Below are 12,712 nucleotides of genomic sequence, written 5' to 3' on the forward strand. Positions count from 1 at the left end.
TTACATTTACTCCTCGGGATTTTAAACACGCTGACTTATGTAACAGACTTATATAATTGTGTAGCAGCATTGAATGGAGCGCTGGGGTGATGACCTCTAACAATCGATATAACTTTCTGCACTTTAGTGCTCCAAGTTAATCATTGTTTTATTATTTTTTGCTAGAAATGAAGCCGAAATAAACAAAAAAGGGAGAGACAGCGAGATTACAATGTTGGATAATGCTGTGTTTGGTAATCTTCCTCTTCAGAACACGGTTCTTCTCTGTGTGAGTGCACAACAGAAGATAGGATGAAAATGTGCGGGACAAGGAGATTAAGTCAAGGCAGTTATTTTTATTTTTATCAGTCCTAGGATGAAGATCACTTTGAGTGCAAGTATTAACAGGAGAGATATGTCATAGGCTAGAATATTACCATGTCTGTCATATATATGATATATAATATTTGTTTTTAGTTATGGCAGCATTTTTATAGATTTAATACAATACCTGAGTTTCAGTATTTTACCATAACAATACTTTGTGTAGAATTTAAAAAAAGGAATAACATTTCACAAATAATGTTTTTTTTTAAAAGCCTTCAACATATTTCTAAAAAGAGGCCAAATTTATCTTCTTATCTTGTCTTAAATGTTTTAAACAAAAAAATATCCCTGAGAAGGTTCTGCCTAAATCAAATAATATTATAACATTGGACATTCATTTGTTTAATCAGTGTCTTGACGTCATTAGATGGAGTTGCTATGGCGACGGGTCGGAGAGTCGGCTATCAAAATAATTCTGAGATTTAGCGTTAAGTTGTGCACGTTAATTTATTTGAACCGGTATGTGAGGAATATGTGAACGCAGAATTCCAAACACCATTGGCAAGCAGAAAGAAAGCCGGAAAGGAAACCAGAGGTGAGATTATATTGAATTTATATTACCGTTAAACTCTCTCTTCTCCCAAATTAACGTTACTCTCATCTGATGCTGTATCTGACAGCTAAATAACAGAGCTGGTTACCACTTTCAAACGTAAACTCATTTATTGGTGAGGTAATCCTACGGAGCCGAGGGCAGGAAACCACCGAACAGAAGCGACCAACATCCGTGTTGGTGATTCGTCGAGGGCCCATTAGACGGCCCGCCATTGGTAGCCAATTAGCTTAATTGGCTAACCTAGCCTAGCTAACCAGAAGCATTTTTCCCACCGCCTCCAAAACAGGCAACATTATTGTAACTGAAACCCGGTCATTTATATAATTTATAAGTGTAAAGCCGGGTGAAATAACGCAGATATGGTAAAATGCGTTTAGGTTAATGAGGTTTTTTTTGCAGTTGGCGCTTGTCTGTTGGTCTTAGCTAGTTAGCTAGCCAACGTTAGCTAACCGTTTTTCGTTCGTTTTTTTTTCGCGTTTCTCTAACGCCGTATCGGCGACGACGACCGCTCGTTCGTCTCCGTTTCGGACTTTTGTTTGTGGCACCGAACCCATGGCTGCTTTCCGCACCGGCTGGCCGACGTACAATTACGCGGCCAGCGAGTGCGCGGCGGCGCCGCCATTGTATTATGTCGCACCCTGTTTTTACGACGCGGGCGTTGGAAATCAGAGTAAGTGAAGTCACCGCTCTGTTGATGAAAATAACACGTGGTCGCTGTCAAAGAAAAAAAAAAGACGCAGCCTACAAAGGGATTTTCTCCTAATAGGGGACTTTTCATGTTTTTTTTCTTTTAATTGAATTGACGTTATTTGACAATATCAGCGCAGGTCGCGTTATCAAGGGCACGTTTTCGACGGGATTCTTTCCAATGAATTAATTTACTAATCTGATTGTGATTTTCTCCATGCTGCTGAAAAAGTCAGAAAGTTCCTGCTGGACAGGTTTGCAGCAAACTGTATTCCCCATCAATCAATCAATCAATCAATGACTCAATGAACGGACCTCCGAGCTGTGCTGTTCTGCTTCCAGGTCAGTTTTTGATCTGGTGGATGTTAACAAATTCCTTCACCTGACCGACCCCCGGCTGCTGGGTTGGTACCTCAGTTTGTCTGTAGAGGACAGGACGGACATAGAAGGTGGGTTTGTAGGATTATCCTGCTGAATAATAAGCAAACGGGTTTGTCAGCCAAAAACGTGACCGTGCGCTCTGCTAAATTATATCCCACATGCCATTTTCATGTGACAACATTGGAAGATTAACATGGATCACATTTTCTATTGTGTTCCTTTCTCCAAGACCAAGGCGGGTTGCAGCAGTTCCTGCTCAGACACCCGGCGCTGGAGGTGTCCCAGCACTACGTTTACGTGAAGTGTGAGGCGGTTCAGATGAACGTGTCAAGTGCCCAGCAGACCGTGATGTCCAACAGGTCTGACTATTTCTCACAGTAAATACAGTGAATTAATAATAACACAATCTTATTGTTCTAACCATTTCCTTCTCAGATCCATAACGCAAAGAGCAACATATTTCAGATCTGGTAATTTGCAAATCACCTACACGGCCAGTGATGCTCTTGTACTTATTTTCTTTTTAAGAAAAACTTTCCAGTAAGTAATAAGACACAACCCTCTGACTAGTAAAGCTTAAACTTGCATGTCTGCTTGTTTGCGCCTTTGTGCAAAAAATGCCCGGTACTCATCTAGACTGTGAGAGGCTTCCCAATAATATGTGGGTGACTTTGAACCGGCTCCGCTACCGCGGGGACGAATCCCAAAGACATCCAACAGCCTTCAACTGCTCAACCACGCAGGAGCCGAACCAGCAGCCGGGCGGCACCGTAAGGGCACAAACACTTTCTTTGTATACGACACTGGCGTAGTCATAAACTACCTTCTAATTCAAGTTACCATTTTTGGCAATTCATAATACATTATTTTGAAGGCTTTCTGCCATCTGAGCGAACAACGGCCATCGTGGCAGACGCCCGGCGAGGGTCCGGCTGCCCCACCCAGCTTCTCTGTGGAACCACACAGGCAGGGGGGGCAGCCTGAGCTCAGGAGCTGCACCGCAACGCCAAAAGGTGACAAATGCGACAGCACGTACGCCGACGTCAGTCTATCACGGTGAGTTCTCTGCTATTAAAGGTAATGACACAAAGCCCCAGACGTAGGAGACCGTCCGGAACTGTCCGGAGTGCAAGCTGGAATTATTCTTGATACGAGCCGCGTTATTTCATGTTACAGGTCAGAATGTCCGACAGGTGATGAAGACGTGTCTCCTGAGTACTACAGCTTCAACAGTACTCAAATGGATGCTGCAGAGTATAGTGAGTGGAGCCTTTGCCAGCCAGTGGAGCCGGAACAGAACAGCTCACCTCTGGACCCAGTGGAGGAGAGCAGCACAGCGGAAGGGCTTCAGGGTCACATGCTGCGGGGTAACGAGAGCCCTGAAGGCGATGGTGAAGCTGGCGCGAGCTTCGGAGATCAGAGCAACAGCAGCATCGTGGTGAACGATGAGAGCATTCTGGTCTGCCTGACCACCAAAGATGTGAGGACGTTCCAGAACAGAGTCCACACTGAGAGCGGGGCCCCAAAGCCGGATCAGTCTGTCACCACGGCCGACGCTGCAGAACATCACAGCCCTCCGGGGCGCCGCGTCACTACCTGTGACATCATGGTTGGCGCAGAGCCGGCAACGTGCGCGCCGGCCGTCGGCAAAACTGAGGATTCACCGACGGCCGACAAGCATGTCAATACGGAGGTGTACATGTCAGATCTGGACTACGTCGCCGAGGTGAGGCTGAAACCAAAGGGCAATCTTTATGACGGCCACACAAAACATCACACATCTCCTTTTTATATTTCAGGAATTTACCAAACTTCAGAAGGTCCAAGAGCAACTACAAGGACAAAAAAAGGAAATGAAAAGGTAATGTGTATCAGGAGCACATGGAAAATAGTCAGGAGGATCTACTGGCTGAACTTTGAGAGATTAAAAGGCATTTTGCCTCTTGAAAAATTGCTCCATGGAACATCTTCTATGCATGATATCTGTAATTATACATATGTGTATTTTATTTTCAGTTCTGGTTGTAAATGGACAAAGGAGTGTGACTGCCTGCAGCGGGCTCAGCGGGCTGAGCTCGGCCTCCTGGCGCTGCAGTACGTTATGTGCAAACAGCACTGCTGGAGGCTCCACTACACCTCTTCTGAGGGAGGTCAGCTCGCCCCAATGTGAGGAGACTCCACCTGTTCAAACTCAGGCTTCGTGGGTGTTTATTGCTAGTTTCAATTCATCCAAATAGATTTAGGTTCACTACTCTCCACCTCTCTCTGTAGGAAAAACACCAACCCTTCTGCAGACTTTGCAAATCTTCTGCAAAAACTGGAATCTGACTATAATCAGATGAGGGATGAGATCATGGCAGGAACTCCTCTGGAGGAACTGAAGCCTCTGTGTGTTGACCTGAAGCAAGTAAAATCACACGCAAGTTACAACCCTGCAAAGGTAACGCTCCCCGACTGCCCCATGATGTGGAAAAACTCTCAGCAGGTATCTGCTTGTGGTCTAATTCTTCTATGTCCCTGTTTTAGATCGTAAGGGAAGTGCAGGAAAATATTCCATCTCGGTATGTGAGCCCAGACGTGTCTGAAGTAATGACATTTTTCTGGTTTAGCAACGTAGACTCTCTGAATGCTTTTAATGTTGTCTTTTCTGACAAAGGAGCTCCGAGGAGCCACGAAAACCTAAAACATCAGCAGGCGAAAAAGGACGTCCTAATGATCGGAGCACAGGCGGCTCCCAGGTAGGCTAACTTCACTCAGTTAGAAATGAAACCGTGTTTCTTTTACTGCTGCGAATTTACCAATGTGCCATTTGTTCCTCAGAAGTTTGAACGGCGTTGGTGTCTGGCTTGTTTCTTTTCTCAGAGCACCCAGAGAAAGGGAAAGGAAAACCCGATAAAGAGTGAGAACAGCGCAGCAGGAAGAGCCCTCGCTGATGCCCCCCTAAACGCATCCAAGCCAGGAGAAAAACTCACAGGTAAGCAACAGGGCCACTCCCCCACTGACAAGCAAGTCATTGATTAAATCCTGTGCAGACTTTTCTTTTCCAAATTTAAATGCTATGACTTTTTTTTCTCAAAATTTAAGCGTTTGTTTTTTAATTTATTTTTTTTTGGGAAAATGTGCGACCACAGCTGCCTGCCGAGAGCTGGGCCCATGCGAGGCCTGGTTCGATGCTGAGGAAAACCCGGTGGAGGCCCAGCCGGGTCAGGAGCCCACAGGGGTGCTGGGAGAGCAGACGAGCACCAGTACGTGGTCAGCGAGTGAAGCTTTCAGCTTTCTTTTGGATCAAATGGTCGGTGGTGACTTTGTTTTAACCACAGAATCAGCCGGCGAGGAGAGTGAACTGCTCTGTGTTTCCAATCTGCCCAGCGACGCCACAGAGGTTTGTCGATTCCTTCAGACTTTACCGCGTCAGTGGAGCTCACGAGGATGAGCGCTGTTACACTTAAGAAATGTGAATGCCTGTAAACACCGATGGAGCCAGCAGAGGGCAGTGCAGACTGTAGATCACTTGTGTCTCCCCCAGAGTGACGTGATGCTGTGGTTTGAGAAACATAACGCCTCTGAGGCCAGCGTCTCTGCTTTCAACACTGATTTCAGGTAAGATGCTCCTCGAAGAAGTGAGGCAGCACCTTGTTTCCATGTAGCCGCTCTCTCGCCCTTTGGTACAGTTCAGTGGTCAGTTATTGTGACCTGTGTCGTGTTACGCTGTTATTCATCAGTCACCACGGTCGACGCCTTCGTGTTACAAGTTCTGATGTCAGAGCGGCGGTTTGCTTCCCAAATCGACTCCCTAAAACAAATGCCCCTCTTGCCGACTGCCGTCTCCAGGGTTGCCATAGTGATGGTCAGCGGACCACAATCTGCCGAGGCTGCAGTGAGGGAGCTGCACGGCTGCTGTGTGCAGGGCAACACTCTACGCGTGGAGCACATCAGGAGAGCCGTCGGGGGGAGACGGGCCTCGGCCTCCATCAGCGGGCCGCAGTCTTCAAAGGACTCCACCGCACCCGAAACCTCCAAGACTGAGAGAAAGGTGAGAGTGTGAAGTAGAGACTGGAGGCAGCTGTGAAGGTACTGTGCACACGCTGATTCATCAGCTCTCAAACAAGTGCAGCATCTTCATTCAATCTGAATTTAATGTCTTTTGACCAAAATCTCAAATTGACTTTACAATGTGTTCACATCGCATCACATGTGTTGATTGATTGTTAAATAAAATAGATCACGCCTGAATTCATAGAAAGTGAATTTGCAATTTAGATTAGGCGGCCTTGTAGATTGGTATTTATTTAACAATCCTGAAAAATGTGTTTTATACAGAGTTCCCGGCATGTCTATTGCCTCCACGTGGCTTTAAACATGGTGACTGCTGAGCAAGGCGCTAACAAGTGCTAGCAGCTAGCATGTTTATATATATATATATATATATATATATATACAGTGATCCCTCGCCACTTCGCGGTTCACTTATCGCGGATTCGCTATTTCGCGGATTTTCATAATGCATTTTTTTTTTTTTTGGTGCATTGTGCTCTGCATTCTGATTCGCTAAAAACTCACTCCCGAGCCGTTCATTACAGTTCTCCAACGTAATCGATGGTGGCATGTCGGTGTACAAGGATCTTTTTGCAAAGAAGAAAAAAGAGCGACAACAGCTGCCTATCACTATGTTCTTCTCCCGAACAAACACACCTGCACCGCGGGCTTCAGAAGAAGAGAACACTGCAGAGCGCAGTCAGGATGCAGCGGCCCAGTCTGAAGAGCAGTGAAACGGCCTACACGCGAGTCACTGTATTTGTATACATGTAATAGTTGCTAATTGTAAAAAAAAAAAAAGTTTTCTATTTCGCGGATTTCACTTATCGCGGGTCATTTTCGGAACGTAACCCCCGCGATAAACGAGGGATTACTGTATATATATATTTCAGATTATCATGTAGAGAACCTTAAAACCCGCCTAGATATTTTTCACGCTATGGGATTAATTTCCCCGTCTGTCCAGCTGATGAGTCACCCGCCGCTCGGCGGCAGCGTGGGAGACGGGAAGGTGGTCGTCCCCCCCACGGCGAAGGGAACCTCCGCGCCCCGACACTTTGACCCCATGGGCAGCTTCCACACGCTGATGGCGGAGCTGACGCAGCGGCACCCTGACGCGGGCAGGCAGGGGATCGTGGATGCTCTGATGGAGCTGAAGGCGGAGCAGCAGGGCGCCCTCAGCGGGCTGCCACTCAGCACCATCAGGGAGATGACGTCGGAGCTTCTGACCCGGTCGGAGCGCGCCGCCAAGCCATGAGGGAGCCCGTTTGTGCTGCTACGTGTTGTGTTCACTGCTTTCGGTTGACCTCAACGGCTCCTTCTCCTCAGCTTCCATGGGCTTTGTTTTTATTGCAGGGTTCTTTTTTTTGTTCTTTCGAAGGTTTGACGGCGTCTTGTGCCGGTTATTCTGCAGTCTGTTTAGGTTTGAAAAGAAATCGGTTCATGCAGATGTCTAAATGGTGTTCGGTTGCATACGGTTCTTTATGCATCTGCTTCTTTGTTTTATGTCCTCTGTGAATAAAAAGGACACTGACTAAAATATGTTGCTACTTTCAGAGTTGTTGTGCACAACGCGAGTCCGTTGTAATGTACTAAACATGTGGCAGCATTCACCGCTGAGAATAGAAGTGCAGGCTGGGGGGGTTCTTCACAAGTGTATTAGAGACTCTGATGATTGATGGACAGATATTTCAGTTGGATAGAATAATTAAGTCTCATTTCAGTTCTTGACCTTTTAAAACCAAAGCCACAAGCTGGCCACCAAGAACAGGCGTCCAGAGCACCGCTGAAAAGACCAAAACAATTGGTCAAACAAAACCGTTACAAAGAGACAAACAACAACCTACACTCTGCTGAACTGAATACTCCGATTAACAGCTTATCATAAAACCGCTGACCACGGGTTAATTGTTGCAGCTCTATTTTTCAGCCCAAATTTCAGTTACAGAGCTGCCAACCTTTTCAAAAAACCTTTGGCGTGAGATTTAGACGCCTCCCACCGGGGAGGTTGAAGACGAACCAACCAGCGTGAAAACACGCAGAAGCGTTTTGTCACGTGCGCGGCCGTGACGGTCGGCAGCTCTGCCTCCCCGGAAGACGCTGACGAGAGCAGAAGGAAACGTTGAACACGAACTGCCAGCGAGCCGACTGCTGCAGGTGTGCGCAGCTACCCGCCCACTCGGACTGCGAGTCCCTCTTCAGTCTGCAGCAGAGAAGCAGCCGGTGAGTAGAAACCACCTCGATCTGAAGTCAAACCCACAGATGTGTGTAGTTGTACAGAAGCCAACCGTCTCGGTTGATGAGTAAAAGCAGATTGTTATTTATCCTCAGGTTGGGAAATCCATGATTTCAGGCTCACAGTCAAATCAAAACAAACGATGGATGAGTGAAACTGTTCATTATTGGTCATGTGTATGCTGAATGATCAGGTTATTGACTGGAACCGAATCACTGTTTCTTACCAAGGTAACCACTTGAGCTGAAAAGGACTCATTCTTTCTTCAAATGAGCTTTTAAATCCACAATGGAAGACGAACCCTCGACAGAAGCAACAGCCGCGTCGGGTGAGTGATGACACGTTCAACCACACAAGCAGGTTTTACAACCAACGGTTAAACACTGACCTTTTACACCGCTGCTGCCGAATATGAATACAGCAGTTGGCTCTGTAGGCGAACTGCAGGGGGTCCAGGAGAGGGTCAGCGAGGGTCTTCAGGTGGGACAGGACTAGCCGTTCAAAAGACGTCATGACCACAGGGCGACGGGCCGGTTGGTGGAGCTGTGGGGGATGAATCAGGACATTATCTATCAAATCTGCAGTAGAACTCATTCAGCTCGTCTGCCAGGAGGAGGGAGTAGACTCTAGGCAATAGACGCCCCTCACACATGAACCTGCATAAGTTATATGTGATTTAGTGAATCAATAGATATAAACTGCATGGTGATCATATTTTATAAAAGAAAAACTGCTGAATAAATGTAAATATAACCTAACTTGTTTTTTCTTAGAAAGTCTGATACTAATTCAACCCATTTTCTGAATAAATTTGGAAATTTCCATTTTCTATATCTCTACAGAAAATGGCGGTGACGACGGGTGGCCGCGGTATCCCGTGCGAGTTGGCGCTGCGGTTGGAGCTGCGGTTGGGGCATCGACCGGAGTGATAGCCGGACTGGCAGCCGGAGCGGGGGTGGCTGGAGCAGCGACTGCGGCAGTGACGGGAGCTGCGGCCGGAGTGGCATCTGGAACGGCAGCAGGAGCAGCGGCCGGAACGGCAGCAGGAGCATTGGCAGGAGCGGCGGCAGGAGCGGCGGCCGGAGCGGCGGCCGGAGCGGCGGCAGGAGCAACGGCCGGAACGGCGGCATGAGCAACGGTCGGAAGGGCGGCCGGAAGGGCGGCAGGAGCGGCGGTCAGAACGGCAACAGAATCAATGCAAGCAATGAGTTTGCCGGTGATCGGAATGTCAGCAGAAGCAATGCCAGTAGAGTTGCTCCAAATGACCGCAGTAACAATGCCAGGAGCGGCAGTCGGAACGGCAGCAGGAGCATTGGCAGGAGCGGCGGTCGGAACGGCAGCACTAACATTGGCAGGAGCGGCGGTCGGAGCAGCAGCAGATGCAATGCCAAGAGCGGCGGTCGGAGCGGCAGCAGATGCAATGCCAAGAGCGGTGGTCGGAGCGGCAGTAGGAGCATTGGCAGGAGCGGTGGTCGGAACGGCAGCAGATGCATTGGCAGGAGCGGCGGTCGGAACGGCGGCAGATGAAATGCCAGGAGCGGCGGTCGGAGCGGCGGTCGGAGCAGCAGCAGATGCAATGCCAGGAGCGGCGGTCGGAGCGGCGGCAGGAGCATTGGCAGGAGCGGCGGTCGGAGCGGCAGCAGCAGTGGCGACGGAAGCGACGGCGCTGGCAGTGGCAGTTGCCGTGTCGATGGTGGTGATTGGAGTGACGTTTGCACCTCGTACACGTAGCGTTTGTGACGGCAAAAGTAGCAGTGAAGGTAAATAAACAGAACTGAGTTAGAAATATTGTTGTCTATATTACTATTTATTATTGCAGGGATCTGTTGTTGGCCTTAAACTCAGTTTAGGTTTTATTTAACTATTAAAGCTGCAACAGCATTGGTCGGGCCCTCGCACATGCAGCACGTGGAGGCTACCTGCTAACATTAATAAAACTGTGTGATGGAAATACCTCTAAATTAAAGGTAACGTGTGAATAAATCAATGCTCTTTTAGAATCCGGGGATCTTCAGCCTCTGAAGCGGAGCAGGAGTTATGAAATGCTGCCCCCCAACTGTGAGTTTAACTTCTGTTTACTACGATATGAGTACAGTGTTCACTTGAATCCACCTTCTGACAGCTTTGACTTCTTCTCAGTGTCTGAGCTGAGGGTCGTTCTGCTGGGGAACAGCTGGTCTGAGAGGAGTTCAGTGGGGAACTTCATCCTGGCCGAGTGTCTTCACTTCAATCCGTTCAGGTCTGAGGAAGAACCGGACTTTATAGAACGAGGAGGACGGTTGAGAGAGAAAGAAGTTGTTCTGATCAACACTCCGGATCTGCTGCTTCCCCGGAGATCCAATCACAGCCTGCGTGAAGCATGTAGGCGTCTCTCTGATCCTGGACCGCATGTGTTCCTGCTGGTTCTACAGCCTGAAGACTTCACAGAGGAACACAAAGAGAAGCTCTGCAGATTCCTTACCTTCTACAGTGACCGATCGTTTGATCATTCACTGGTTCTGATATCGACGCCCAAAGACGAGAGTCCAGCTTTCATGGAAAGACATTTGCAACGTCCGCCCATAAAGGAGATGATCGAGAAATGTAAGTCCAGGTTTCTGTGGAGGCAAAACCTTGAACTTGCAGAGCTGTTAACACGGTTGGATGACGTCGTGAGAGAGAACAACGGAGCGCATGTTTGAGCACAAATACACAACATGGAAATAGGTTTCATACGGCTGGTGTGGATCTTGACTAAAGACTCTTTCTGTTCTTCAAACCGTGATGTTTGTTTAGTGAGTGTGAACCTCGTTGTCGGTCCACTAGCATCTCGTTCCATTGTTGGGTCCACTGCTCACGCTGAAGGACCTCGTGGTCGAGGCGACTCACACTTTGTCAGAACACCTTTTATCACCTGTTCCCTACTCTGCTGCTATATTACTTATTATTGTTATATTACATAACTTTTCTACTTTTAATAAACGCACCGTGTTTGGTTCAGAGTTTATTTTATAAATGTGGTGTTGGTCAGACATGTTTAGTTCATCAATGTAGTTGAAACTGTTCGAGTTTAACAGTTAAACCAACACACAACAATGCAATCAGTCACAGACATTATGGATGTTGATTAAAAAGAAACTTGTTAAAGTTAAATTACTCTATTATGAGCATTTTTTTACTTGATGTGGAAATGTATCATTCTGTTCTTTTGGACCCTCGAATACTGTTCATATTTAACGAGCTCCTCATAGTAAGCGTCCACACCACATTTAACACCCACAGATCTGTCTAAACAGCCTAGTTATCATTCATAGATGCACAATCATGTAATATCCCGTTACACATATTCACATGTGTGTCTCCTGTATCTTGTCGTTCGTATCTGGTCTAATTTCCCCTTTTTATTTAATTACTGTCCTCGTGTTTGCTCCTGATCCATAATCCACTGCAGTCATGTGATGCAGCAGGAGGGGAGATGGGTTTCCACTGGACGTTGGACTTCTTTCCTGAGTTACCGAGTTCTGCACTAGTGAACTTTTGATGGAAGACTTCATTCATTGTGTTGCCCTCATTGGGTCCTCGTGGTTTCCTGCTGTCATGTTTGGATCCCTCTGCCTTTCGTCTGCTGCGTCGCAGTAGTTCATACATTAGATTGCTTGTGTATATTCATGTTGTTTGTATCTGTGGCTCTCAGGCATTAAAGAAAAGAACGGAACCAGTCAAAGGTTTGGACACACTTTTGAAATGAGAAAACTGGAAAGGTAAAAATGTTTAAGACTCATTTCCTACCATTCATCTGTCTACACTGGCTTTGAAAAGACTCCCAACTTGATGCTGACTGACACGAAGTCAAACACTGAGCTGGGAGTTTTGAGTTGGGGGTCAGCAGCACAGAATGTGCCGGGTCCGGTCTGACAAGTTTGGTGAAAATGCTTCTTGGCGAAGTGAGTCGAGCCAAACCGTCGATGAGGTCAGGTGAGACCTCAGAGGCCCAGAAAGTCTCCGGTGCCCAGGTGGGGTTAACTGACCGCCGTACCAATCCACATGACTTCAGTATGGGACTGAATTTATATAGATATAGTCATCAGCACAGTAATAGCACTAATATATAATAAATGCCTGTAACATTTACACCCTGTTTAAGAATGAGATGAACTATCATAGCTTGTCAGACTACCTCAGCTCCTGTTGCCATCAGCTGATTGCAGTAACATCCAATCAGAATCGTGCATCGTATGACGCGGATGTGAAAACCACACAGTTGTCATGACCGATTGTTCCAGCAGAGGGAGACTTTGTTCCTCAAAGGCAGAATGTTTAAGAGGAAACGGAAATTGTTCAAGTGGTTTTGCTCAGTAAATTGACTTTAGTAAAAAAAATCACTTTTTCTTAACTTTCTCTTGTTCATTGTTCAGACATCAGACATCAATTCCTTCCTGCCGTTTAATATTTATTACTTCTTTTTTTCAATT

The 12,712-nt window shown here is 47.1% G+C and overlaps 2 protein-coding genes across 4 annotated transcripts; both read left to right on the plus strand.

Moving 5' to 3' along the window:
* Positions 1-754: 754 nt before the first annotated feature.
* Positions 755-7,565, plus strand: rbm44 (RNA binding motif protein 44). 2 transcript variants are annotated; one of them, XM_040201578.2, is made up of 19 exons: positions 755-1,592; positions 1,842-1,863; positions 1,952-2,058; positions 2,220-2,349; positions 2,426-2,460; positions 2,627-2,760; positions 2,865-3,046; positions 3,167-3,716; positions 3,790-3,851; positions 4,007-4,156; positions 4,262-4,430; positions 4,517-4,551; positions 4,647-4,728; positions 4,862-4,964; positions 5,122-5,235; positions 5,311-5,372; positions 5,517-5,590; positions 5,822-6,023; positions 6,993-7,565. In XM_040201578.2, the coding sequence occupies exons 1-19, from the start codon at positions 1,475-1,477 to the stop codon at positions 7,281-7,283; spliced, it is 2,622 nt and encodes an 873-aa protein (XP_040057512.2). In that variant the 5' UTR covers positions 755-1,474; the 3' UTR covers positions 7,284-7,565. The 2 variants fall into 2 exon arrangements, with proteins under 2 accessions (XP_040057512.2, XP_077946695.1); XM_078090569.1 differs by having other exon boundaries at positions 1,012-1,592; positions 4,853-4,964.
* A 553-nt stretch (positions 7,566-8,118) lies between these two features.
* On the plus strand, positions 8,119-11,388 carry LOC120833932 (GTPase IMAP family member 5). Of its 2 annotated transcripts, XM_078090579.1 has the most exons (5): positions 8,119-8,248; positions 8,492-8,589; positions 9,104-10,021; positions 10,260-10,319; positions 10,401-11,388. In XM_078090579.1, the coding sequence occupies exons 3-5, from the start codon at positions 9,457-9,459 to the stop codon at positions 10,940-10,942; spliced, it is 1,167 nt and encodes a 388-aa protein (XP_077946705.1). In that variant the 5' UTR covers positions 8,119-8,248; positions 8,492-8,589; positions 9,104-9,456; the 3' UTR covers positions 10,943-11,388. The 2 variants fall into 2 exon arrangements, with proteins under 2 accessions (XP_077946705.1, XP_040057516.2); XM_040201582.2 differs by lacking the exon at positions 8,119-8,248 and having other exon boundaries at positions 8,453-8,589.
* Positions 11,389-12,712: the final 1,324 nt, after the last annotated feature.

The sequence above is a fragment of the Gasterosteus aculeatus genome, chromosome 16, assembly GCF_964276395.1.
Source record: "Gasterosteus aculeatus chromosome 16, fGasAcu3.hap1.1, whole genome shotgun sequence".
Lineage (NCBI taxonomy): Eukaryota > Metazoa > Chordata > Actinopteri > Perciformes > Gasterosteidae > Gasterosteus > Gasterosteus aculeatus.

Excerpts from the sequence above, each read along its gene's own strand:
- rbm44 (XM_078090569.1), top strand. The coding sequence starts at position 1,475 with ATGGCTGCTTTCCGCACCGGCTGGCCGACGTACAATTACGCGGCCAGC. Across the intron at positions 4,157-4,261 it reads GGAGGTCAGCTCGCCCCAAT|GAAAAACACCAACCCTTCTG; the intron begins GTGAGGAGACTC and ends CTCTCTCTGTAG. Across the intron at positions 4,552-4,646 it reads CAGGAAAATATTCCATCTCG|GAGCTCCGAGGAGCCACGAA; the intron begins GTATGTGAGCCC and ends TTTCTGACAAAG.
- LOC120833932 (XM_078090579.1), top strand. The coding sequence starts at position 9,457 with ATGCAAGCAATGAGTTTGCCGGTGATCGGAATGTCAGCAGAAGCAATG. Across the intron at positions 10,022-10,259 it reads CGGCAAAAGTAGCAGTGAAG|AATCCGGGGATCTTCAGCCT; the intron begins GTAAATAAACAG and ends ATGCTCTTTTAG. Across the intron at positions 10,320-10,400 it reads TGAAATGCTGCCCCCCAACT|TGTCTGAGCTGAGGGTCGTT; the intron begins GTGAGTTTAACT and ends ACTTCTTCTCAG.